Raw genomic sequence first — 27,811 nt, 5'->3', positions numbered from 1 at the left:
CCTTTTGTGATTCAAGTGGTAACAGAGGAGTCACAGAAATAGTTGCATGTTTTAAAAAAAAAAAAACCACAAAAACAGTGAGACTTTTACCTGGCCCCAGAGTAAGGTCCCCATTCCCAGGAATATGGACCACAGCCATTGTTCTATTGAAAGTTCTGAGCAGCTGAAAGGCTTCCCGCCAAACTGCACGATTATTATCTGGAGGAATAATCAAGAGTAAGCTCATTTAATTGACAACGGAAATAAAGTAAAATCTTGGCCCCAAGTTAAAAAAAATGTATATAAGCAAGTTACATTTACTAAAAATAGAAATCTCATGACCAACACACGTATCCCACACAGGTACATTCCTTGCTATGCTCTAAAACCTTTATGCCTTTCAGAAAGGCTGGAAGTGCTTTGCGGGAAGCGCGTGTCACCGAGATGGAGACAGAGAGAACGCCACCTTGCGTACCCTTCTGTGTGGCAGTCAGCTCCTACTTTATGTTTAGATGTTAAGCCAACTCTGCCACAAAAGAAACTCGACCTGGCGATGCTCTACGAAATGTGGGCTAGCTGGGCTAGTCCGTTCGACAGTGAGCAGAAGTCCAATGCATGCACACATACATACATAAAATTCACACCGCGATTCCTTCTTGATCTAGGTGTCCTGTAATAGTATACCTAGGAATAATAGGTAGTAAGCAACAAAACGTTCACCTTTTCTGACCATTCTTTGTGATAGAAGTCACTGTGAAACATTGAAATAAGAAAAAAACAATCTGGTATGTGACAGTGGCTACCACGGTTTTATATATTTTAAAAAAGCATTATAAATCTCACACTCCTTGTTAATTTCATTGTTTTTTTTTTTTTTTTTTTTAGTGTCAGGAATATGTGTGTATCTGGCTGTCACTGGTTTGCCGGGACTCTAATATTCAGTTTCATCACAGGGGATGTGGTAACCAGGTCTGGAGTTTCATAAAGGCATGAAAACTAAAATCAGGGAATGAGAAAATGTTCATTGTTTCTAGATTTTTTTTTTTTTAAGTAAAAGATTTTCTTGTTGGTGGAATTAAGGTATGAAAAAAAGGCATTAAGATACAGGGGATACCAATAATTATATGACAAAGTAATTCTTTACAGTTAAAAGAAATAAAGCTAAGTGATCAGGCAACTGTGGAACTAACTTCTGAGAAAGCTAGAGACAAGCTGCAATGGTTTTCTGAGTATACCCTAATTAGGGCAACACGAAGCTGGGTGGACATCACAAGTCAACATCCAGAAGCTTCCCTCGAAGCTGGAGTAATGTGTGAACAACAAATCTGCTTACTAATAAGTAGGTGTCGTATAATAATCCAATGTAGACTACCTCCCCGCTTACTCACCTGCACCACAAAGGTGCCTAAGACAATTGTGCAGAAGATGGCGTTGTTGAAGATCCCTTCAAACACATTTCTTTCCCCATGAATTTTCCGGGCATTTATTTCATTGAAGAGCTGCATCAGCACAAAGGTGTTGAACACAATGGTGTAGTGCTCTGACGGTGGAGCATGCAGAGGGGCGTTCCTCCCACTGTCGATATCGAAAAACTTCTCTCCTGAATGAAACCAGACGCCACCATTTTGTAATCACCACTGAAATCACCCAATCTGTAACTTAGCCAAGTTCGTGATGACAAAGCCTGGTCCACCTGTGACGTGCAATGACCACATAGAAAGAGCTGGAATAGACCCTGCGGTGCTTTGGTGCAGCCCCTAACACTATGGAGACAGACACGTCAGGGCCACAGATCTAAGTGCAGTGATTCCCGGACAAAAGCCAGGCCTCTCCACGTCCCCCACCGTTCACCCAACGTAAGTGAAATTTAAAGACACACGGTGGGGTCGGGAACAGACCTTATGCTTCTGAAAATTCTGTCACACTGAAGCATCAATCTGAGTGACCTCAAGGTGCGACACACAAACAGTGTAACCGAAGCGTGACGACAGTGAGCGCTTACCAGCGAACAAGAGCGTGAAGACCACTACGAGCTGATAGAACGCATGGCCCAAGATATTCTTCATCATTGTGCGTGAGATGAGAGGCTTGTTTCTCCCGTAAGGCTTCCGGAGCAGGAGTGACTCGGTGGGTGGTTCTGTCGCCAGAGCCAGGGAGGCCAGCGTGTCCATGATGAGGTTGACCCAGAGCATCTGTACCGCCTTCAGTGGCGAGTCCTAGAAAAGACAGGCTTCCTAATAGACATTCACAGCTGTTCAGGGAGGGCGGCAACTTTCAGAAAGCCTTTAGGGTTGCAAAGGCTCAAGGAACAAAACAAGATTACATTTTAGGTTAACTAGCCTATAATGTAAAGCTTCATCTTACTTAAATACTTAAGGACTTTAAAAAGGCAGAGCATATAATTTTTGCTTTAAAGTAAATATTAACAGTCACCTACTTGAGTAATACAAGCGCCCGTGAAAGCGACAATCACGGCCACTACATTAACAGTAAGCTGGAACTGAAGGAATTTTGAGATGCTGTCATAGACATTCCGTCCCCACATAACCGCTTTAACAATGCTTGTGAAGTTGTCATCTGTGAGAATGATATCAGATGCTTCTTTAGCCACATCAGTTCCAGCAATGCCCTGTCAAAAAAGTCTGTGAATTAGACTACATGTTTAAAACATCACGTTACATACGCAAATGTGTACCATTACACTCAATCAAAAGAAATTACATGGGTGCTAAAAGAAGGCAATGCCGTCATTTCAAGATGCCACCGAGAAGAAGAACACTCAGGCTTAGCGGACACCGCACACAAAGAACGAAGCACGCAAAACCAAATGCAGATACGGTTGCAAATGTAAAGGGAGGTCTCTTCCAAGGCCATGCAAAAAGTACATTCAAACACCAATGGAGGAAGGCTGGCTGTGAGGTTGGCGGGGGGCATGTTGGAGGGACCGGGGAGGTAGGAGGGACGAGATGGAGGAGGTGGAGATGACCGCCACACACGTAAAGTGCATGGATTCTCGAGTCTAAAGTATTATTTAAAAATGAGAAAATATTAGAAGTGATAAGGGTGAGGGAAGGGAGTGCTTGCAAGAAAACCATAAGGACTGGACGCAGATGATGACTGGCAAACAACTCAGGAGACCAAAGGCATCTGAAGCTTAAGTCGGCAGGGAAGCAGGGACGGCTTTCCCCCCATTATAGAGTTCCTAACTGGCTGAGGCCCTGCAGTTTCAGGGAACACTTGGAGACAAACGAGAGGCTCTCCTGAAGACCTGAAGGCACGAGAAAGCAATGGGAAGCCTCAAGCAGGACGGAAAGTAAGAGACTGCGGGTTAGTCAAAACAAGTTAATTGTAACTATAAACGTCGTAGATAGTGTTCATATACTGATGGTAAAAGAGGGACGCAGTACAGAGGGTTCTGTACAGACGTTTACAACAGGAAGAAGCAGCAAGCCCTGGGAGTCACTGGCAGTATGTACTTCCTGCCCTGCGCAGAACAGTGTGTACTAGTGTTTAGTCGTGTGTTTATGACTTAGATGCTTTCTCTGTTACGTGTCCTCCTGGCTAATCGAATGAAAAGACAAGGCAACTAGATCCTCAGCGCTCTTCCTCAGATTCGTACGGTCAGGCCACCTGTCACTTCTACTGCAAGGTCAGATCACGGAAGGTGGAGAGGTGGGGAAGGAGATCTGAATTTGGTAAGAGCACTGACTGTCTCTGAGTCCTTGCAAAGAGAATCTGGGAGTGAGTGTACGCCAAGTATGTTTAAAAATTAGGGAAAAAAATTGATTATATAAGAAAAGCACAAGCGGTAGGAAATAAAAAGAGTTGTCCAGAAAAGGAAAAATAATTGTGGGAGACCATGTGGCTCAGGGTGCAATGGTGCGGAGGGTCACAACTCAGATGAAATGCTGGTCTAACCAAGATGACAACGTAACCCGAAGGGAGACCAGAAGCCCGGGCACGAGCCGTGCTCCTGTTATCTGAGTAAGAGCCGTCATCTTCCTAAAGCAAAAGCCAGCCGCCAATGTTTCGTAGGCTGACAGAGCACTGGAATCGTTATGGTTTATAAAGATGGGGGAAAAAAAAAACCAACAGCTAACATGGTCGAGTTTTCTTCTGGGAGTCAGAACATATGGTGAAAACCAAAATGGCACGTGGTAGAGCATCTGACAGCCACGGTGGGAATGCTGCATGCACTTGCATGGATCAGCACTGAGGAGGTGAACGGAGCTTTAACTACTCACTCTTCCGGCCTCCAGGTAATCAATCACCCTAGTTTCATGTTCTCCATTCTAGCCAGTTTTGTAGGTCATAAATGCAAACTATCCTATCTCTGTTCAAATCCTTCTAGATTTAAGAAACGGTTATAAAAGGCTGGTTGGGCGGGAACTCTGAGTTCCTTAGTGAGACTACCTGTGCACATGCCTCTGAACGGATCTGTGGTTTTAGCAAAAAATGGTTTTGAGTCTTGGCCACCCAGACTTACTCCTTCACTTTTAAAATAAATTTAATTTTTTGAATCTAATTTTAAATCATGCAAAACCCTAAAAAAAAAAAAAGCTACCCAACACTGAAACCAAAAACGAAACCCACTACCGGCACGGCTTATGTACTGTATTTTTGTCTGGATTGGGGAGTTTTGCTAGCATTTACTTAAAAACCTCAGTATCTGTCTTATGCTCAAGTTCTGAGGAAGGGACAATCTTTTCCACGGTACTAGTTTGCCATCCTGGTTAAGAGTCAGGGAAGTAGTAAGAATCTGCTACATGCTGAGGGCAGCAATCAGTGACTGCAGTGTTCACTAAGAGGATGATGTCACTTGCTTAAAGCACAGGGCAGAACCCTCAGGTATCCCTTGGCCCCTGTCAGGAACTCTTCACAAGTTCCAACATTACAAGTCAATACAGCTGTCTAGGGTAGGTAGGGTAGGGTGAGTCCTTGGAATCTTTAATTTTGCTAGAGGGGAATTTCCTCTTACCACCTCTTAATTAGATCCTAGCACGAGTCATTTTCTGTATCTCTGTTTTAGCAATGACGTCTAGGCAGGTAATTACTCAAGTACAGCCTGGCGCGCAGAAACGTCCTCACACCCAAAAGCCCTCAGTGCCACACTGTGTTCTTGAATCCAGTGTCTCTTATACTTTGATAAGGAGACAAGTTTAGCCCCTCTACAACACAGTAGTATTTCTACAATGACCATGAGTGGTCATGTCAAGTCATGTCAGAACAGACTTTAGAAGTCCATGGCGAAACTCTCCAGTCCAATGCAAAAATAAAAGCAACGGGCTGGATATTAAACAAAAATATTCACATTTTCAAGTTTTTTTTTTTTTTTTTTTGGTTAAGCTTTGGCGATTAGGACTACGGACTATTATGGACTATTATTTTGTAAAAATAAGACAAGGAGTAAAGAAAGCACTTTGGTCGAGGATTTCGTGAAAAAAACAGGCACCTCCCACACTTACAGCAGATCTCTTGTATGTGGAGCCTAGGTAGAAAAACTATGTAAGGCCTCCGAGTAGAAGGGCAAACTGTGAGGGTAAGGGCCTAGCGGAGCGAGCGGGAGGGTCGAGTAGAGGGGGCAGTGACTGTGTGAATATGAGCGGAGCATGTAGTAAGCACGTGCGAGGGTGGCGTAATGAAGCAGGCTATCCTGTACACGAAGGAGACGGTATGGCTATGTGAAATGATGACATTCAAGTCCTCTTTAAAAGCCGTTAGGTCACCATCGTTAGAAGTATGTTTAAGAAGGTGGTTTGTGAGTTGACTAATGTTTAAACATGACTTAAGAGTCCAAAGCAAATGTACATGGTTGACAGCTGTTCAAAGAAATCATCTTCCGGCCAGACTTGATACTATCTAATAAAGGTAGCACATAAAATAATTCGATCTATAAACTCACTTAGGCTTATCCATGACCTCTTAAAACTCATCTTGAGGAACACTGTTTCAAATTGATAACAATTTTGGCAAAACACACACACACACACACAGACAACCCAGACAGCAAGCTGTATGTAAACATTAGCGTGGGTTCCTACCATTGCAAAGCCAACGTCTGCTTTCTTCAGCGCAGGCCCGTCATTTGTACCATCCCCTGTCACAGCTACAACCTGGCGTTGCTCTGAGACTGTGCTGTCAATTATACCTTAAAGGGAGGGAGACAGTAGTGCTCTATCAAAATCCTTCAGAACAGATACGGTGATTCTGTAGAATGTCCTCACTAGTCTGGTTTACAGACTCAAAGTTAAAGCATAAATATTTAAACAAATGTAAAAAATATAAACCGTTTTGCTATGGAGCAAAAATCAATTCTAGCCACTAAGGTTGACTGGGCATCTTATGGCAATCCCTGAAAGAGATATTTCTACATTTCACTAGAAAAGTGCTATTTGTGACCCAATTTAACATTCAGGATTTGTTTTAACTTAAGGAAGCAGAACATGTTTTTCTATGGTAAGAAATTGTGAGGTGGCTATACAACGTACTCACCTTTAACCAGTGTATGTTTGTCAGTGGGAGATGATCTTGCAAGCACTCGAAGCTTTGGCCAAATCTTGTCTATCCTCTCTTGTTCAATCTATAAATTTTTATCGAGGTTAAAAATGTGCCAAAACTAGTCTCCATTCCAAATTAGCTAGCTGCCATATTCACCGGTATTTCCTTACTCATGGTCCAAAGAGTTAAGAGACACTCCTTGGAACTTGTCACATTTACGAGTTCCTGGGCAAGGCCTCAGGTCAAACAGTAAACATTCTTGAGTGGGATGTCTCAATCTGTGCATTACCGCGCTGTCTTGGTGGCTCAGATATATGTACACGTTTGAAAATACACTGCTATCTATCTAAACCCTAAGGTTAAGTTACGTTTCCCTCCCCCTGCCTATGAAAATGAACTTCAGCATGAGGCTCCTGAGAATATGGTCCCCTAAAGTCGACCTCCCCTCTGCTCTTGCAGCCCACCTTACTAGTCTTAAGAGTGCTGTACTTAGTCACAGAGTAGCTCCTATCACAAAACATTCTTGCAAGACACAAGCCTTCTCACCAGCATCCATTCCTGATGCACAGCCCCCAACAACAAATGCATATTCAATATATATTGGCTGGAGAAATTACTAATACACTAGGAATATCCATTTAAAACTAGGGGGAAAAAAATCTTACCTCTCCTTTTTCATTTCGTATTCTTCGGTTAAAATCTTTACCTTCTAAGCACAGGAAATCTTCCCCTGGGTGTAAAATACCGCATTTGGTAGCAATGGCCCGAGCTGTGTTAATATTATCACCAGTGACCATGCGCACGGTAATTCCAGCCCTCTGACATTTCTTTATTGCCTCTGGTACCTGGTTTACATAGGAAAAAAAAATTCATTAGGATGGAAATCTTTTTTTCCACAAAGAAAAGTACCTCACTGAACAAACATGACTTCACAGGCCACAACTGACAAACGTAGCTCAAGGTGTCCAAAATTTCCTCCATCGCCGCCAGCAATGCCTTAGTTTCTATTACTGCCAGTCATTTTTAGCTGCCACCCTTCTATTGTACACTAACGTCTCAATGCTATTCAAGGTCTCTTTCCCTCTGGAAACCACCAGGCTGGTGGTTCCAGTGGTGTTTCTCTACCATTCTGGTACTGCCCAAGGGAAGCTCGGTTTAGTTATAGATGGCCTACTTTTACTTCCCCTTCTCCTAATCCAGTGGTTCTCAGAGCTTGTGGGTCGTGACTGCTTGGGGGATGGGGCCGCCTATCAGGTATCCCACACATCAGATATTTACATTACAATTCACAACAGTAGCGATATTAGTTATGAAGTAGCAACGGATTTAATTTATGGTTTTGAGTCTCCACACCACGAGGAACTGTACTAAAGGGGCCACAGCATTAGGAAGGCTTGAGGAGTCCCATCCATCTTCTATGTACTTCCGAACCATCTGTGAGCTAATGACTTTAAAACCCACTCGCCCTTCCTTCTCACACGGCGAACTGTAGTCAAGGTCCTGTCTACAGAGTGGGCACCAGAGTTCCGTATACGTATATGCTTTCTAAACCTCAGTATCCATCAAAACAGTCAACTCTAATTCCTTATCCATTTCTCCCCGTGCTTCCGTAAGGACCAGCAAGTCTTAACATATTTTATCTCTACCTTCTCCTGAGTCAGCTTCTTCCCAGAGCTTACTGCAATAGCCGTTAACTGTTCTGTCTCTATGCCACTTAGTCTTTAGAACAGCTGATACACTTTCTGATAAAATTCTTTTACGCAACGACTCCTCAGCTGTTACTCACAAGGCATGGAGCTCTCGGTACTTCAGAGTAACAGATGGCCTCAGAAGAGTCTTCTAGATTTACTAAACTTTACGACGTATAGACTGACACGCCAGGGCGCGCTTCTGCTACTGTAGTTTGCTCAGAAAATCTTTCTTGCTCCTAAGGGGGGGGGGGGGTCGGGAAATCCATACGGATCCTACTGGAGCAGAGGCTGCAAATTCAAATGGCTTCAGGGCCATGCAGAGAGCAACACTTAGGAGAACACGCTGGTAATGACACACCCGAGAAAAACACTTCATGAGAGTGTTACTCAACTCTCGTCTCGTTTGGTTTTCATGGCGGAATGAGGAGAGCCCAATGTCAACACAATTATGATTTCAAGAGAAAGGGAAGACTCTTATGTGTGCAATGTTTTAATGTTTAACACGTCATGTACAAGCATGCAGAGGACGGAGTGCTCAATCAGCCCTCCGAGCTGTGCGCCTGCGACTTCCATTAAGCCCAGTTTAAATGTGCTTCTCTGGAGCTCCACTGAACTGAGAACCTAGCTAGACATTTGGCCTTCACCTATTTATTATTAAATATCTGTATTACTGACTACCCTATCATATTACAGATACTTGTTCATTCAAGTCCTCTGAAAGTCAATTCTTTTATCAAGGCAGGACCTTTATCTGTGAATCACCAATGCCATTTTTTTCATTTATTTACATATTCAAATACCTGGCCAGTAACTAGAGCTCGGTATTTATTGAGTTTAAACTAGATATATCTGGAGAAATAATTACCACAGGGATGCTTTTCAAGGGTGGCATAAACAGCAGGGTTATCTGACAGTCAGGATACATAAATAACTACAACTTCAGTATATATCGAAGCATACAGGTCTACACTGTTGTTTCCCCCACGCTGGCCTTATCTGTACCATGGGAAGGAGACCATCTCCACACTCACTGTGACTGATAGTTACTAAGTGCCAGGTGCCATCTGAATGATGCAGTAATAAATTCAAGGAGCGGCACTGTTTGGGCTATCTACTTTTAAATCAGAACTTAATTTATAAAACACTGGACAGCTGTTTAAATATAATCTACCTGCTACTGCCTCACACAAGGTTAAGGCACATTTTATCCCAAACATCTAGGCAATCTCTGACTGGAAACTTACCTGGAATTACTTAGGTGGGGGAAAGACATTAAGAGACTGGGACTGGTTGAAAACTATGTGTGAGTAGGATTTAGGAGGGGCAGGGTGAATGCTGGCTCCCATAACTTGAGAGTTTGAGGGGTAGAAGGCACGGCAAGATATAGACCAATCAACGCTTGATTATAATAAGCATATATATATACATATATATACCTACACATATATACATATACACATACATATATGTATATATACACATATATACACATATATGTATATATGTATGTATATGTATATATGTATGTATATATGTATGTATATATATTTAAAGTTCCAGGTAGGTGAATGTAGACATCATCACCAGACAAGTGATTGCCTGGCACCACAGGATGCAGGATGGGGAGAATGAGGGATGGTGATCATGAAGTTTCTGTCTCAGGTGATCATTCCTTGTATGATACAGGCAATTATATTTTAACTAAGCTGATTAATAATGATAAACTAATATTTATTTCCTGCCCACCAAACAGAAAACTTTTCTAACTTGCCACTCACACACTGCTTCCATTTTTAAAAGCAAGGTGACGCGCCAAGTTCAAGTCCCCAGGCAGCTGCAGGAAACGACATTTGCTTTGATTCCCAACTCAGACCTGCACAGACCAGACATCAGAGAAGCTGGTCCACATCCTCTCACTCCATCTCCCCCACACTTTCTTAGCTTGTGAAGAAAGGTCAATTAATGTATTTTAAACAGTGGTTCTCAACCTGTAGGTCGTAACCCCTTTGGGGATGTAGAACAACCCTTTCATGGTGGTTAAGACCATTGGGAAACAGATATTTTACCTTACAATTCATAATGGTAGCAAAATTATAGTTATGAAGCAGCAATGAAATAATTTTATCGCCAGGGGGTCCCCACAACATGAGGAACTGCATTAAAGGGTCTCAGCGTCAGGAAGGTGAGAACAACTGGTTAAAAAAAAAAAAAAAAAAGGAAACTCTCCATTAACTAAAATATCAAGAATATAATGGAGTGAAGACTTGAGTTTCTCCAAAAGACAAAGTTACAGATGTCCTGACTTAGTATTCTACTAGATGAAATTTAAGCTGCAAGTCAATGCAAGTTTGAGCAACTTTCCTATGACAAAGGTTGGCAAAGATCTGGATGAGCCTATAAAATGGCAAAAACCAAGCTAAATTGTTCTTGCTCTCTCAAACTGAAGTTTTGCTTCATTCTTCTGACACGGCAATACCATCTACCCCCAGTCAAATTACGCAAGGAGACTGGCTCCTCTTCTAGCCAGTTTCTGGAAGCTTCTAATTGGCTCTCAGACTCTACCTGTTTCTCTGGCTATAAATTTCCCCAGGTCTCTTTTTGTCTCACGAGTCTCCAGTTTCAACTATTTTGTGGCTTCTAGATCCAAATGCTCATGTGACACACACAGGATGTCATAGAACACGGTCAGAACCCAGCGTCCCTATTAGTCCACCCCTGAAGTTATCCTCCATTTTCCCTGTCATGACTGTTAGCATTTTGTCTAAGCCCCACCTCTCTTTCTTGCTCTTACCTTCTTCCCCCTTTGTCCCCTCTTTCCCCATTCCCTTCCCCCTTCTCTCCATGTGCTCATGACCAGCCCCTCTCTTACTCTACTCCTCTATGCTATTTCTCTACTTCTCTACTCTCTTTCTCTCTCTCTGCCCCTACTACTCTCTTAACTCCCCTCCCCATGCCTTGAATAAACTCTATACTATACTATATGGTTGTGTGGCTGGTCTCTCAGGGAAAGGGGATTTTCTCAGCACCCCATACCTCACCACACCTCCACGGAACATAACCCAATCTTTATCTTTTTATAAACACATCGGTGATGGCAGTCCAAGTATTGCTGGAGACGGGTGTTACAAGTCTCACTGGTTTTTCTGCTTCTAGATCTCTCTAGCCTTCAAAATATTTTAGCACATAAATAATGTTATAATGCCTAAATTTTAGAAAACAAATTTCAGAGGCTTTGCAGTCTAGTTAGGGCACAGATAATCTTGCCTCCCGATTCTTTACACTGGGCACCATGCTGGCTTCCTTCCCGTCTTTAAAATAGCTCAGTACTATTTCTCACCTGCAGTCCTCTGCACATTTTGCCATTTGCCTGTATGACGACTCGGCTGTTAACTTGACTACATATGGAATTAACTAAAACCTACACGGCTTGGGTACACCTGTGAGAGATTCTTTTTTCCAAACTGTACCATTGGAAGACCCACTTTTAACCTGGATCGTTTCTTCTGAGAAGACCCAGCTTTAATGTAGGTAACATCTTCTGCCTGCAGCCTATCTAAAGGACACAGAAGAAGCAAACTTGCTTTGCCTGCTTGCCCTCCCCATCCCACTGGCACGTCAGTTCCTTCACTGGCGTGAGAGCCTACTTCTTCAGGATTCTGAAGAAGGATGCTGAAGACCAGCTCAGAGAGCCAGAGACTGAGCAACTAATGGACTCGTGGACTGGTTGACAGATAGACAGCCATTGGTGGACTAGACAGAGCACAGCCTGAAAGCCAGTCTAATAAATCTCCTATGTAGATATAGATTCATTCTGTAAGTTCTGTTCCTTTAGAGAACCATGACCAATATAGCCTGGAATGTTCTTCTCGGAGCTATTTATAGGCCTGGCTCATACTGTGCCACCATATTTCATTTCAGATCAAATCCTTAATATGGTCTTCCTCAACTACCTCATTTTATGATGCTGTGCATGTCCCTTTACGACTCTTACCCTCTTACAAGTCCCACTTAACGCCACATTTCCATTCTCAAAGCCACCCCACCTCACACATTTAAAATGTAAGGGCTATGAGCGCAGAGAACAGTAGTATTCCTCACACATCTTTCCTTCCCACGGGCATGCCGTCCTGAGACCTATCCTCGTACCCACTGAGGTGTTTCCTTCCCACTGGCAGTCTACCTAGGCATTTATCCTTGCCCAAGTTGGGTGTTTTCTTCCAGAATACAAATTCTCTGGCTGTTTTGCTCACTGAAATCAGTATTTCCTGTTCTCAGCTGCCCAGCACGAAAGGTTGGATAACTTATGTGAGACAATCACTAAACAAAAGTAGTTCTTATTCTGTTCCCTCCTTGCTTAGATGTCCTTACTGTGCTCTCTCAGTTCCCCGTGTCCCCTTCCTTAGCTCATATCCCGAGCTTCAAGACCCAGACAAGTAATGACCGTCTAAGAAGTCCTATTTGAGCCCTGCAGAGGGAGAATCTAGCTTAGTGGTCTTTTTAACTTTTGTTTTACAGAACTGGGATTTGGACATACTATGTCTATTGTCTAAAGTTCCACAGCACATCTCATTTATCCTCCTCTGTCAAGTCAGAGAAATTAATATGCCAATCACTGGGTGAACGCTAAATGAAGTTACGTGTGAAATGCTCTTAACATGTCTCTAGCCAGACAAAACTGAATAAAGGATATTATGGTTCTAGATTAGGCTGATACCCCACGGTCTCTGTATAACTGGCAATGAACTAATATCAAGTACTGTGTCCACTGTCACCCTAGACATCAACTTCTTTGAAGCCAAGGCACCAAATTTCTAAACTCTGTCTCTAGTAACTAGAACGGTTCCTGGGATATACTTCAAAACCAAAAAGCCAGCAAGTAAACACATACTTCAATCAATTTAAAAGGACAAAGTCTAGCATTTTCTGCTACCAGTTATGATAAAGGTTTAAATTTAAGTTAAAAATTCAGTTTTCTGGGGTTGGAGAGAGATGGCTCAAGGGTCAAGAGTGCTTGGCTGCTCTTCCAGAGGGCCCAGGTTCAATTCCCAGCTCTCACATGCCAGCTCACAACTGTCTGCAACTCTAGTGCCAGGGGATCTGACGCCCTCACAGAGACACGCATGCAGGCAAACCACCAATGCACACAAACTAAAACTGGATAGTTCTTTTTTTAAAAATTAAAGTTTTCTAATTGTACTACTCATACCTCAAGAACTTAATAGATACACACAGCCAGTGGCCTTTGTACTGAGAAGAATGAGACATTCTACCTTCACTCAATGCTCTACTGGATGGTCCGGGTCAGGAGAACGAAACCTAGTCATCTAAAGGCATTCATTATTAAGTTAATAGTCACCAGTTGAAAACAATACACAATTGAGGTCCTGTGCTAGGTTAGCTCACAGTAAAGCAGGGAAAGAGTAATATACGTTAACTATATTGTCACATTACTGTTATTTCATTTATCTTTGGATCAGAACACCAGGAGTTTTCACTGATTAATGTGGTTACGGCCTACACATTACGGTCTAAGCATGGACGCTGTACAATCCGACGGGACGTTTCACTACCTCAGGCCTCACAGGATCTTCAATCCCCACAACAGCGATGCAAGTAAGGCCGGTGACGACATCGTTCTCGTTATCCCACTCTGGTTCTGGCTCTCCTGCGGGGAAGTCTCTGAACGCTAGGCATATGGTTCTCAGGCCTTCGGATGCCATGGGCTCAATCACCGTCTTCACAATGTCATCTCGGTCTCTGGGTCGGAACACTTTGGCCTCACCATTAGCACTCAAGATTTTGAAACACCTAAAAGGAAACATCGAATGCAAACATCAACAATTAACAAAAGGGAAGCGTTAATGCCACTTCTGCCAAGTGCAAGGGCAGGAGGAAGACCACCAGATCTGGTATCTGGAGACCAGGAAATCTTACATGCTACCCCTCTATAGATTTCTTCACTCTCCCTTTACAGAACACTCCTCTTCGGCTCTTGTTTACAGTCCTTAACCAGTTACCTCAGGTGGTCTCTGAATTTTCTCTTTTGGAAACGTTACTCTCGAAACATTTTCACAAAGATTCCCGAGCGGTCACATAAATTATTTCCTCCTTTTCAATAAACGGGATAAATTCAATCAATCCCCTTACCTGAGAGGTCATTTCATCACCTACACTGTTTTAGCCGTAAAAGAAAAAAAGAACCTTTTCGTTAAAATAGCAGGACAGGCATTCTATGAGAAACATTACGTCGAAACGGTTTAGCTTTTAGCGACGCTAACCACAAGCTCCCCGACAGCAGGTAGTGAAGTCACACCGGACTATCTGCCTCTCTGGGTTTATTCATTCTTACCTGCTCAGTCTCAAAGCAGAGCGTAAACTACAGTGACTTACTTCCAGCCTACCTCCAGTCAGACTCTATACAAATATGTTCACACACTGCTTTGCTCCGTTCTCAGTTATCCCCTCTCAGAGTATCCGCCATCCCCTTTTGTAATGAAGGGAAAATGGAAAGTAAGGAGAAAAAAAAAAATTCTGCCTCAGATTTCAAAGCTAATCGGTTGCAAGGTAGAAGTCAATGCCCGATTGACTTTGATTTAAAAACAAAACAAAACAAAAATCTCTTCTTTGCCATTTATCTGCTACCAAGATAGCCAGAGATACAACAGTTTTCTAACCTGTTCCACTGAAATCGCATAACTAAGTATGATGCGGGCAAGACACAGCTGTCATAGCCTAGAATACCACACTAAACACGAAGGGCTTATTTTCCCTAAAGCAAACTGCTGAGACCTAAGAAGCCAGAGTGCACAAGGCAGAACAGAGGCCAATCTGGCTACCAGAAAGGACGCTAGGCCTCTCTGTGATGCCCTCTGAATGCACCACGTTCCTCTCAACCACACAGAGGTGTCTCGTATGCGACAGTCTAGCTCATCTGAGCCCTTCATGCTTACTTTTTCAGAATTATCTCAGATGCACCCTTGCTGAAGATCCGGAAACTTCCATCTGAATTCTTTAGGACTGTACTCATGGATTTCCTAACAGAATTGAAGGTATAGACTTTGTACAATGCTTCTTCTGGTATTTCATTTCTGACATCTTGATAATCCCGCTTTAAATCCAAGAGAAATCCCAACAAGGCACATTCTGTTTTATTCCCCACATGACGAGGTAATCCACCCTCTTTCTCCGGTGGCTGCAAAAAGAACAATAATAAATACACATTAAAAGCTGCATTTTTCTTGCTTCCCTATTAAAACATTTAACTTAAAACGCAATACAGAACTTAGCATCCTGATACAGAATGATTTAGAAAACGCCTTGTAATACGAGAATTTCCAGGAAGGGCACAGGTAAGGTAGAAAGAATTTTGGGGAAGGGTGATGTGGCTTCCGCCTAAACCCAGCTAGTTGTTAGTCAAGTGAACTTCTGTCAAGCTTTCTAACTGCTATGTTAGTGGCTTCAGTAGCTATAAATGAGTGTACTTAAAACCTTCTAATTAAATGACATAAGATGCATGTATCTTATAGTCGATTCCTCATACACAGTAGGACTTAATTTTAATTCCGTCTTCTCTTCCCACTTTTATTGTATATTTTTATATTAAGTAATTTGCAGTAAGGTCCTTATTTATAGACAGCAAAAGCTCAGATGTTTGGTAGTAATGGCAAGACCAGACCTAGCACCAGAATTGCCTAGCTTTCTAATGCACCCACCCATGTTTTCACTAGCCAACATGCAATATAATCCTTGCCCACAGGTTTAATAAGTCACTAGACAATAAAAAGTCAAACATACGTGTTATGCTTTCTGCTTAAATAAAAATTTAAAGCTTGCCAAGTTGAAAATAACTTAATAAAGTTCTCACAAAATCCATGATTACTTTATGAGCTTTTAAAATGTCTAAAGACAATTTATGGGTAGAAAGAAAAAAAAAAAAAAAAAACCCAGCAGGACAGCATCTATAAACTACGGACTGACAGCGGTTCTCAAGGGCTTCTAGAAATGGATACTGATGTTCTCCTGTGGGACAGCCAGGTCTTTTACAACATGACCATGGTAATGGTAACTGACCGTTAGTTCATGATGAGTGCGTGGGGATGAAGAATGGAGGTAGAACATTGCTAATAACAATAAAATCAAGAATATGGCCAGGCATTCTGACTGTAAGGCTTCGAAGTTTCTGGGTACCAGAAATTAAAGATTTAAAAAAAAAAATTACAAGTGTGGGCTAGAAGATGGCTTTGGGGTTATGGCACTTGAACATGTCTAGAACCCAGAGTTTGACTCTTGGAACCTAAGTAAACTGAGGAGAGAACCGCTTCCATAAAGACCTTCCAAAGATGCCCCGACGCAAACACAAGAACAATAAAGAAGTAAATAGATCTTAGAGTAAGCATACTATACACAGCTTAAAGGAACCTTACCAATATTTTTGATGTATAAGCACAATTCACAGAAATTCCTGTTACCAGATAGGACAGGATATTTGGCGGGATGGCTTCTGGTTCCGGAACCTTTTTATAATGCTTTTCGTTGATGTAGGCCTGAACGACCGTCATCCTGTTCATCGTCAGGGTCCCCGTCTTATCGGAACAGATAGCTGTAGCGTTCCCCATGGTCTCACAAGCATCCAGGTGCCTCACCAAGTTGTTATCCTTCATCATTTTCTACAGTGGCCAAAAGCGAAAGGAAGACACAGCCCAAGACGGTGAAACAACACGGAAAGACAATCACCTCGCGATACTGCAGTAAGATCAATTAAAATCAATTCATATAAACACCGCCTAAAAAGCAGCCTAGTATCAGAAGGATTTTTAGAACATCTGACCTACCCGAATAGGCCGAAGAGAATCCTACTAGCAATGGTTTCGAGCCTGTTACTGATGCCTTACATCATCTAAGAGCATCAGCATCTATGATTAGGCTCCACATGCCTCTGATGTGCTTAGCTAAAATGTCTTACTTCCACGGCCATCTTACTACAGGCATGGTGATAATTACGGTAATGCAAGATAAAGGACCAAGTTTCACTGAGTAGCAATAAGAAGACCCCTTATCGACTCCCAACAAAACCAGAGCTTTAGTCGGACACAGTGAACATGCAGAGCACGAAGCTTTGGGTAGCCATTGTCTCCCTTTCCTTTTCCAGGCTGAGCTAACAGTCAAAGACTTGACCAGGTCATTTTCACCAATCCAAACACTGGGAGTTTTCACTCTTAGGATCAAAGTGTATGTCCCTGCTCCATTCATAACTGAAGAGGATGGGTGCAAAGACGCCAAAAGAGTTTTCGCAGCAGTGACAAAAGGCATTTAAATTGTACATGGTAGAAAATGACACGAATTCATTTCCAAAGTCCCTTACTCGTAATTAATTCACAAGAGAATATAAAAATCCAGTCTTTGAGTAAACATGGAAGAGAGAAATGTATACTTCCCCAAATTACTTATGACCGGAATGTGACAACATAAAAGAATGGAATCTGCAGAGAAGGAATCACGTTCGATTTTACACCACCATGGAAAGCACCACACCACAGTCAAAGGAACAGATGTTGCGCACACTAGGGCCACGCCGACACTGAATGCCAGCTTAAAGGACTCGCATCACCATGATCTCAGTTCTGAATTTGAGGAACACAAATCAACTCATCTATAACTTCCCGATCAACTGAGAGATTCACATCACTAAAGACTGCGCAAAAAGAACTAAGGACGATTTTGATAAAAAGAGCAATTGGTTTGTCTAAAAAAAAAAAAAAAAAAAAAAAAATCAGTACTTATTTTAATTATTTCTAACCATTTGAAAGCATTAAAAAAGTATAGATAGACGGTTAAACTGTGTTCCATTAACACCTTATTATATTAAGAAATTTAAATTATAAAGTCTGTGTTAAATGTCTGAAAATAAACAGCAGGGACTGGCAAGGTGGCTCAGTGGATAAAGCTGCTGGCCACCAAGCCTGACGACCAGATGCGGATCTGTGGGTCCCACAGAGGAAGGAAAGAATCCACTTCTGCAAGTTGTCCTCTGACTTACACATGCACACCGAGTGACACACAAACATGCAGACGCAATAAATTTAAGGGAAAAAAAAAACCTTAAAAACAGTAAGCCAAACACATTCTTACGACTGACTGGCCATTTGTAAAAAAAAAAACAAAAAACAAAAAAACATTTGGAACACCAAAGGGAAAAGCACAGACGCTATGACTGTTAGATTTCTCACTGTCGGAAATGTTATTTAAGGAGAAACGCTACTTAACTTCACAACAGCCTTCTTCTGTTAAGTGTGACCTGCAAACCCATAACGAAAGGCAAATCCTCGATGGAATGTTTCTAGACCAGTAGGGAAGGCTGGACCAGAGGAGAGTGGGGCGGGGCGCATGGACACGGTGAGCAAGGGCCAGAATGAGCAAAACTTTGTGAGCCATAGGAAGGGAGTCAAAAGGGTGTACCCATGCAGAGAGTATCTGAATTGTTTCTGGAAATATAAATCTGCCCACAGATGGGAATAGCAAAGCAGAAACAAGAGGGCTCAGCCAAATGGGCCCAAGCAAAGCATCCCTGCTCTTGTGCCAAATACTGAGCTGCACACACCCTGACCTCAGCTTTCCCAATGGGAGAGAGGGTGTGATGACCCGCAAGGCTGCTGCTCTTCAAGGAGTGAACAGCAGTGCCGTGCATCGGAATCCGGGAACCACTGCCTTCGTCTTTAAGGAAATGGAAGCCCTCTACTTTCCGGGCCAGAAAAGGATGCCCCGGGTGAGCCGTGGCTTTAACCAGCACGCAGACTCAACTGCTCCTCACTCACCTTGACGGAGTAAGCCAGTGAGATCGTGACGGCCAGCGGGAGGCCTTCCGGCACCGCGACCACTAGAACGGTGACCCCGATAATGAAGAACTTCACAAAGTACTGGATGTAGATTGGCGTGCACTCAGCAAGCCACGGCCTCTTCTGAACCCAGAAGGTATCGATCACAAAATATAGCACTAGGATGATAACCGTGATGGCAGACATCAGCAGACCTACAAAGGCAGGAAATGGGACAATCGTTTAAATATGGCAGCCGCTACCCACGGCAACTCTGTACCAGCACTGTAAGATAACCAGTGTGGTTACGTCTCTCTCAATTGTTCTGAGCGCATCACACCCGACACCCATCACACTTAAACCCTGACCCCAAGAACTGTGACATAGGTTTTTGGTGACTGTCCCTTGTCTAAGGTGGAGACGGATTTAAGAAGCAAATACAAGTGGCTACCCACGGGTCAGTGTAAGCTGCCGCTTGCCATGGTCAACATTCTGAAAGAATTTGGGAAGACGGTCAACTTCGAGAGTCTCAAAATTAAATTGACTCCATGTTTAAAAATACATACATAAAATTACACTATCGGGATCATTTCCTAACTTATTCCGGTCTAGCCTCATTAATTCATTAACTCAGAAAGAAATGTTAACTAGGTATTACAGAACATCGAGCCCCTATGAGGTGTGTTATATAGTCTTTTACAAATAAGTATCAAAACAAAGCAAGTCCAGACGTCTGGGTCTAAAATCCTAGCTAGCAGCTTCTCAATGCTATCACACGCAAGACCACCCTTTCCAACAGTATGAGGCGACGGACACACATGCATGTCTGCTATTAGGGAATAAGCCTACAGGCACAGGCTGCTTCCCTGACTGTACTCCGAGCCGTATAATGGTGCCGTCTGCGCAACTCTGATAATGCATGCGGGTTTCATACAACGTCTGTCAAAGGCAGCAACACTGGGGATTCTGCCTTACCACAGGCGCTCCTTCACTGCTCCTCTGAAAAGCAGTGCTGGCTCCATGGGTGCTGTCTAATAAATCAGCTTCACAATTCCAAGTGTTTTCAGATGTACAAAATGATTATGTTCAGAAAGACTCATTTTTTTCTTTTTTTCACAGACAGCCAATAAAAGGCTGAGCAGAGCCTGTGCTAAGAAACTTCTAGGGTTTGATAATGTGTGCTGAACAATCTCCCTGACGGCCCCTTTTTCATTTCTAACCCTAGACATTTGGAGATGACTGCATGGACTTGGAAATGAAGCAGATTCGGTCACTAATTTTAACCTGACCACTGATTACCTCAGGGGCAGAAGGAGTAAGGGCCTGAATGCTGCAATCACGTTATGCGTCTACAGTAATTCAAAAGTACAAAGTTAAAAATATTCTTCTAATATCCTTTACTCTTGCAAAACGGTGACTTCCAGTCCTCGCTGTGGCAAAAGACACTTTTAAAGCAGATACACATATTTGAAAGAAATACCCCCTTCCCTCTGCCATTCCTTCCGCATCATGGGACGTACCTGCTTTGCCAATCTGAACAGCCAGCTTCGTAAGTTTCCCTTGTAACACAGACTTTTCCTTCTTTGGCAGATTTGCTTTCTTCTTGTCTTTCTCATCACCATCTCCCCCTTCTTCACTCTTCAGAGGCTGCATCTCCATGGCCGCGCCGTCTTGGGCTTTTGCTAAGTTCAGAGCAAACACAATTTTGTTGTATTTTAAAGGCACGGTAAACATTTTGAAACTCTTTGTCTTCTTTCCTTTCTTTCTTTCTCTCTTTCTCTCTTTCTTCCTTCCTTTCTTTCTTTCTTTCTTTTTTTTAATAACAAAAACAGTTTCTGATAGAAAAAGGGCTGAACTATAACATTCAACTGTGTGTGCGCACGGGTGCGTGTACTGGGGGTGACCACACAGGGGGAATAAGACAGCAGTGAGATTCGCCTGCGGTACTGCTCCAGATTTAAGGATGTCCCGTTCAGAGACAGGAATGAAGCATCCACCGTCCTTAAACTAAGAACTAAAAGTACTAAATTTCTTTCTTTTCATGTGATGTTAGGTATGAAGTTATTTCTATAAAGACTACAGATCCGTCTCATGTAATTTATGATCAAAGGCAGATTATACATGATTATGCATAGAAAAACATGCGAATGTTTACAGACTTTTAAACGCAACTTATACTATACAGAATTTTTTCTTCCAACTATTTCCCTTCAGGGATGTTAACGCACTTTGAAACACTTATGTGGAATGCTACCTGAGCATGGAACACAGATCATAATTAACACCCTCGTACGATGGCAGAGACAGCGTGACTACAGCACTGGCCAGAGAGGTTAATCCAAGTTAACACGGTTTACATTCCGGTCACATGCACCCTAATTTTGGATAAATATAGCACACAGCAGATCTATTTTTGGAGGTAAAGAAACAAGCTAACTGTACTTTTTATCTTCCCGAATTTACCTTTGTTGCGATTTTCAATTGCTCCATCTTGTTTCTTATCTGTGGGAACAAAACGGGGATTAAAGCTTTCCAAAAGAAATGGATACGGCCTCGCTAAATTATGCAGAGGTGGTTCACGTTGCTCTTAGAGAATTGCGACACAACGGTGTACAGGTATACACATAGGAAACAGCAGCTTACTGACCCTGTCAATCACTTCCTAGGTCTTACCATGGGAGAATACTCCAAAATAGCTTAGGGTATTGCATACCGTATTTCTGCATAAGGCCTTATTCTTTTATAAGTTATAATAAGCCCGAATATGGTACAAGCGACCGTCAAGCTAAATACAGACATAACCCTGAGAAAGCAGAAAAAGAGAGGATGGAGGGAGGGAGGAGAGGCTATAAAAAGAAAACAGGCATACAGGAGCACTCCGGAGGGAGTGGGGATGAAGAGTGTAGAAACAAGGAGGCAAGCGAGTAGAGCAGGAGCACTAACGAACGGGATGATGAGTGGTCAAAGTGACGCCCTAAATCAAATGCACGGGGCACAGAAAGATTACATGTCTGAGGCAGTAATCAAGGAGGGGCCGGCTCCACTGTTCGGAACAAGCCAACAAGCCTATTTCCTTCCAGCTTCTCTATCGAGAAGAGCATCTTCAGGCTGGGAAACCTGGAACAAACGTGGGCAGGAAAGAACAGAAGCTTGGGAAAGATGAGGCGATAGTAAAAGAATACCTGGCTCCTCTCGGGGAGCTCAGGTTTGGAGACCAGAAAAGCACATTCCAGGCTGGCACGCAAATGGACAGGCTATTGAGACAGGTTAGCCCGTGTCTGATCAGAAGCCAAAGTAGGCAAGACACGAGAAGGGCTGGATATGAGGAGGAGGAAGAAGTGAAAAACACGAAAGGCTGGACAACGGTTTTGATGGTAATTCTCAGGGCTACTCCAGGCTGGACTGATAGACGGTTGGGTAAGACCTTAGGGATCAGTGCTTATGGGGAACAGTGACTGTAGGTCAGTAAGAGCAGTCAGCAGCACACTTCTTGCTTTCACGGGGTTCACTGATGTAAGACTCCTATGTATTAGGACAGAGAGCAGAGAGGGTTTGATCAGGTACTTGCTATATAACCTCCATGAGGTTCACTCTCCTAACAGTAAGAATGAAGGTAGATGACGATAGAGTGTGCAAAGCGACCATGACCGCCATGTTTCAAGAAGCCTATGGTGGCTTATCAAGGGCTGCCTGGAGTACTGAAGGGAGGATTCTAGAGTACTGGATGAGCCGCCTTCCATGTCAGCCACAACTTTCTATCTGCCAACCCCTAGTGTTAGGAAATGGACCACAAGACGGAGCATGCCAGTGAGTTCTCTACCACTGAGCTACACTCTCAAGACAAAGACAATTTCAAATGCATTTTATTTGAAATAAAAATGTTTTATGGAAAGATAATGCACAAAGAACAAACGATCCGCCCAACCTTTTTTATTTGTTTTCAACATAGGTTTCTATGTAGCCCTGGCTATCCTGTAACCCACCTAGGCTGGCCTTGCACTCACAGAGATCCTTCTTGCCTCTGCTTCCTACCAACTCTGCTGCAAGCCAGGTGCTATGCCTGCATACCAGTACTCTGAAGCAGCACGACTGCCTCAAGCTCAAGCCAGCCTGGGCTACACACTGAATTCAAGACTAGCCTGAGGTAGAATGTGAGACCCTGCCTTAAAAACAGTCATAGTGGCTAAGATGAAAAACTCCAGTGACAGCAGATGCTGGCGAGGATGCGGAGAAAGAGGACCACTCCTCCATTGTTGGTGGGATTGCAGACTGGTACAACCATTCTGGAAATCAGTCTGGAGGTTCCTCAGAAAATTGGACATTGAACTGCCTGAGGATCCAGCTATACCTCTCTTGGGCATATACCCAAAAGATGCCCCAACATATAAAAAAGACACATGCTCCACTATGTTCATCGCAGCCTTATTTATAATAGCCAGAAGCTGGAAAGAACCCAGATGCCCTTCAACAGAGGAATGGATACAGAAAATGTGGTACATCTACACAATGGAATATTACTCAGCTATCAAAAGCAATGACTTCATGGAATTCATAGGCAAATGGATGGAACTAGAAAATGACATTCTGAGTGAGGTAACCCAATCACAAAAAAACCACAAATGGTATGCACTCGCTGATAAGTGCATATTAACCCAGAAGCTCGAATTACGCAATATACATCCACAGACCACATGAAGCTCAACAAGAAGGACGACCAAAGTGGATGCTTCAGTCCTTCTTAAAAGAGGGAACAAAAAATATTCATAGGAGGGGATACAGAGACAAAGTTTGGGGCAGAAACTGAAGGAAAGGCCATCCAGAGACTACCCCACCTGGGCATCCAGCCCATATACATCAGCCACCAAACCCAGACAATATTGCTGATGCCAAGAAGTGTATGCTGACAGGAGCCTGATATAGCTGTCTCCTGAGAGGCTCTGCCAGAGCATGACAAATACAGAGGCGAATGCTAGCAGCCAAACACTGAACTCAGAATAGGGTCCCTATTGGAGGAATTAGAGAAAGGATTGAAGGAGCTGAAGGGGTTTGCAACTCCATAAGAACAACAATACCAACCAACTAGAGCTCCCAGGGACTAAACCACCATCCCAAGAGTACACATGGACAGACCCATGGCTCCAGCTTCATATGTAGCAGAGGATGGCCTTGTTGGGCATCAATGGGAAGAGAAGCCCTTGGTCCTGCCAAGGCTGGACCCCCATTGTAAGGGAATGTCAGGGTGGGGAGGCAGGAAGGGGGGGTAGATGTGGGTGGGGAACACCCTCATAAAAGAAAGGGGAGGTGAGGTTGGGGATTTAGCTCAGTGGTAGAGCGCTTGCCTAGCAAGCACAAGGCCCTGGGTTCGGTCCCCAGCTCCGGAAAAAAGAAAAAAGAAAAAAGAAAAAAGAAAAGAAAAAAAAAAGAAGAAAGGGGAGGAAGGATGGGATGGCGGTTTATGGATGGGAAACCGGGAAAGGGGGTAACATTTGACATGTAAATAAAAAAATCCAACAAAAAATATGAAAAAAAGAACCCCAAATCAAACACACGAAAAACAGTCTAAGTAAACATGCACCTCTACTGTGGGATTGACTCACGGGTCTATGCCCAGCATCATAAATCACAACAATCCTCCCCCTCTAAAAACAAACAAACAGCCCAACAAAACAAAAACAACGATGGACTTATGGCAAAAGTTTCAGCCAGGCACTTAATTTAGATCTTAAAACACTCTCATGAGAAAACAAAACAAAATATAGGCTTACACCCTGAAGGAAAATAAGTAAGTCCAAATGGTTACAGGACAGCAAACTGCTATCAAGGCAAAGGAGAAAGGGACCTGACAGGGGCCTCTGAGCGAGATGGACAATGTAGAGGATAGCGTACATGGTGCTGGAGGACCCTCCACAGTGGCATAACCAGAACTTACGTTCTGGGGTGTCTCTCTGTGTACGTCAGTTTGCTCTAAGATCTTGGTGGATAAACGATATGCCACCAAAGTCTGAATCACTTGCAGGGGGTGGTGGGAACAGTCAAAGGCAAGATGTGGACTTGTAACCACGGGGTCTACATGACGAGGCAAGCATGGCTGCAGACCGCGTGCACACACTTCAGCACGGACGTGCACAGTGGAGCCCATGAAAGGACAAAGTGTGAAGACTGAACACCCAGAGAGAGTGAGATGCAGCTCTGGCTGAAACGGAGGAGCAAGACACAAGCAGGAAGCCAGAGCTCGATTCACGTGGCTGATCAAATGACCAGGGGGAAAAACAGGATGGAGCCCAGGCAGAAGCACTAAGTATACGCTGACTGCCCCGTCCTGTGGTGGACAGGACTGACGTACAGCGGATTAGATAATTAGCAGTCTGCAGGTACTTTCATATCACGGCCTCACGAAAGAAACCCATTTCTGTACCAGTTTTCAAGATTCCCAGCTCCTGTTCTTTCCAAGTAGCAGTTCTTACAGCCGACCGCCACACTTACTTTTCTTTTCTTTCTTCTTCTCATCTTTCTTTTCCTCCTCTTCGCCTCCAGCTCCAAGTAAGGTAAAGATGATCCCAGTTTGAGAGTTCACACCTACAGCAGTAACGACCATCCTTCCAGAACCTTCCATTACATGAGTACCTATAACAACAGAGAACCTGGTAAAAACCTTAATAGGTTTCCTTCCAACTACCCGATTTCAAGTTCCAGCAATACTTTTTAAAAAGAAACTCAATATTTAATAAAGCAGACCAACACTGGGTCTTAAGGTTTAAGCAATCTGCAATCTGTCCTATAGGAGCCGAAAACTTTTTTTTTTTTTTCCCGGAGCTGGGGACCGAACCCAGGGCCTTGTGCTTGCTAGGCAAGCGCTCTACCACTGAGCTAAATCCCCAACCCCAAGCCGAAAACTTTTATCACCAACTAACAATGAATAGGAAGATGGTAATGTATCAGCTCCTTGTGTAAAATACAGACTATAGTACCCATACTTGATAAAATGTACTATAAATAGCATTTCCCAAAAAGTCTATAAATGAAGGCTAGCATACTGCTTGGAATGTGTGGGTATTCAGTGAAGCCACTATCACGGATAAGCATGTAGGGCATGAGGGATAGCATTTAATAAACATGTTCACACAGAAATAAGCTTATAACCATTAGTCCACAGCACAAACGAATCCCCATGCTCAACTTCACGACCTCGAACCAGGCTTCCAACTCAGTCTGCTAAGACTGCTGCCAAGCTCCCTAACTAGTTTTTCTGCCTCCCTAGTTTATCCGGTACGTTTTAATATTCCTGCAGTGTGATTTAACATCCCTGTCTACACACTGCCTACTGAATCAAGTTGGCCTTGAGACCAACCAACCGTCTTGACTTTCTTGTCCATGATTCTAACTTAAAGTTCCAATCCAGACAGCTAGCAGACAGGAACACTGAACTCAGGCCATGTCCTTCACAAACAATCTTACAAGTTGACAAGTGTTGTTATTATTTTCTAGAAATGTGGCTAAAGTTATACAACGATTACAAACGAGGTAAGGATTTAATTCAGCTAGGTCAAGAGAGTGAACGTGTACAACAACCAATTTGCTTACTATTCTCCAGTTTCTGTTTGAATATTTCTACAACTTTTTTCCACACTGCTTTCGGGTGCTCTGAGTATAGACTGAGTTTTCTCTTTTTGATTCCATATTAGCTATTCTTTACAGTTACCATTTGTTTGTATTTTTGCTTTTCAGTTCACAGACTTGTGCAGGCCAGGGCCTACAGCATTCACCACCATCTTCTATGCCAGGGGTAATTTGCTAAACAAGATTATAAAATTGGGTTGGGGATTTAGCTCAGTGGTAGAGCGCTTGCCTAGCAAGCGCAAGGCCCTGGGTTCAGTCCCCAGCTCTGGGGAAAAAAAAAAAGACTATAAAATTCATGTACTTACTCCAATCACCAGGACTCACATTTGGCTACAAAGGTTAATTTTTGAGGTCTTTGATTTTTCTGGCATAGCAAAAACATTCTTAGTGTTTCGCTAATTACTGCATTCGTTGTTAGTGAAAACACAAGGTAAACGCATGAAATTCAGGAGAATAATATTTATTAAGTATGCATAAAAAAGACAGTTTCTCTGAACAGTTCAGGCTTTCTTCAGACTTCAGTTTTTAGGGCCTGTTTTTCCTTAGTCCGAGTCTGCTCAATCGCTCACAGTCAACGTGCTCAGGAAAAGTAAACAGTTTTGTTCAGGTCCTATCCCACCACTAACCGAACACTGCTTTTAAAAGTCTAAATTTAAGAAGCCAAGAACAGCAGTGAGAGATGGCATCATGAGAGTAAATTTAAAAATAAATGCATGTCATGGTTTTTAGTACATTTTTGGAACAGGGAAATAAATGCAGAGAAACTTTCCCACCCATACTGTGATAAGGGACTGTGCAAAGTTTATTTCCATCTTCCTTTGAACACGGAGAATTTATAGAGCTCTCTTGGTATCTCAGCTTGTGAGGGTAGCGAGTGCATGTAAAGCTTGCTAGTTGTTTTTGTCAGAGGACGGAAGCTTAGTTAAGGGGAATGTCCAGAAACAGCTAAGCACTATGTAAATAAACTACAGGTCCATGAAAGTCCACGAAGCGTACATATATATCAAAAGGCATCACTAGGCTACCCCTAATTACCCTAGGATAGCCAACGGGTCTATGTTGATAAGATGATGACTGGGATACCTTCTCTCTCCTTTGGAAGGACTATGGGTCTTAACTGGTTAACACTGATTTTAGCCTCTTAGAACATGGCAAAGAAGTAGTAAAATAAGAACACATTTCAGGCATTAATTATCCTTATATGTCCAAGATACA

General features: G+C 43.0%; 1 protein-coding gene across 8 annotated transcripts in view; it reads right to left on the bottom strand.

Moving 5' to 3' along the window:
• The window catches only part of Atp2b1 (ATPase plasma membrane Ca2+ transporting 1), a 109,638-nt gene that overhangs the window by 8,250 nt on the left and 73,577 nt on the right, over positions 1–27,811 (bottom strand). For all 8 annotated transcript variants that reach the window (XM_063263125.1, XM_039078600.2, NM_053311.3 and 5 more), the window contains exons 6-19: positions 25,463–25,603; positions 21,443–21,481; positions 20,500–20,661; positions 18,980–19,194; positions 16,592–16,834; positions 15,119–15,360; positions 13,739–13,976; positions 7,143–7,322; positions 6,472–6,559; positions 6,021–6,127; positions 2,417–2,608; positions 1,982–2,195; positions 1,368–1,579; positions 91–198 (exon numbers count right to left, since the gene is read on the bottom strand). In XM_063263125.1, the coding sequence (XP_063119195.1) occupies positions 91–198; positions 1,368–1,579; positions 1,982–2,195; positions 2,417–2,608; positions 6,021–6,127; positions 6,472–6,559; positions 7,143–7,322; positions 13,739–13,976; positions 15,119–15,360; positions 16,592–16,834; positions 18,980–19,194; positions 20,500–20,661; positions 21,443–21,481; positions 25,463–25,603 (2,381 nt within the window). The remainder of the gene's footprint in view (positions 1–90; positions 199–1,367; positions 1,580–1,981; positions 2,196–2,416; positions 2,609–6,020; positions 6,128–6,471; positions 6,560–7,142; positions 7,323–13,738; positions 13,977–15,118; positions 15,361–16,591; positions 16,835–18,979; positions 19,195–20,499; positions 20,662–21,442; positions 21,482–25,462; positions 25,604–27,811) is intronic.

Source organism: Rattus norvegicus, chromosome 7 (genome assembly GCF_036323735.1).
Source record: "Rattus norvegicus strain BN/NHsdMcwi chromosome 7, GRCr8, whole genome shotgun sequence".
NCBI lineage: Eukaryota > Metazoa > Chordata > Mammalia > Rodentia > Muridae > Rattus > Rattus norvegicus.
Note: the sequence above shows the minus strand (reverse complement) of the source record. Positions and strands in the feature narration are given on the sequence as shown.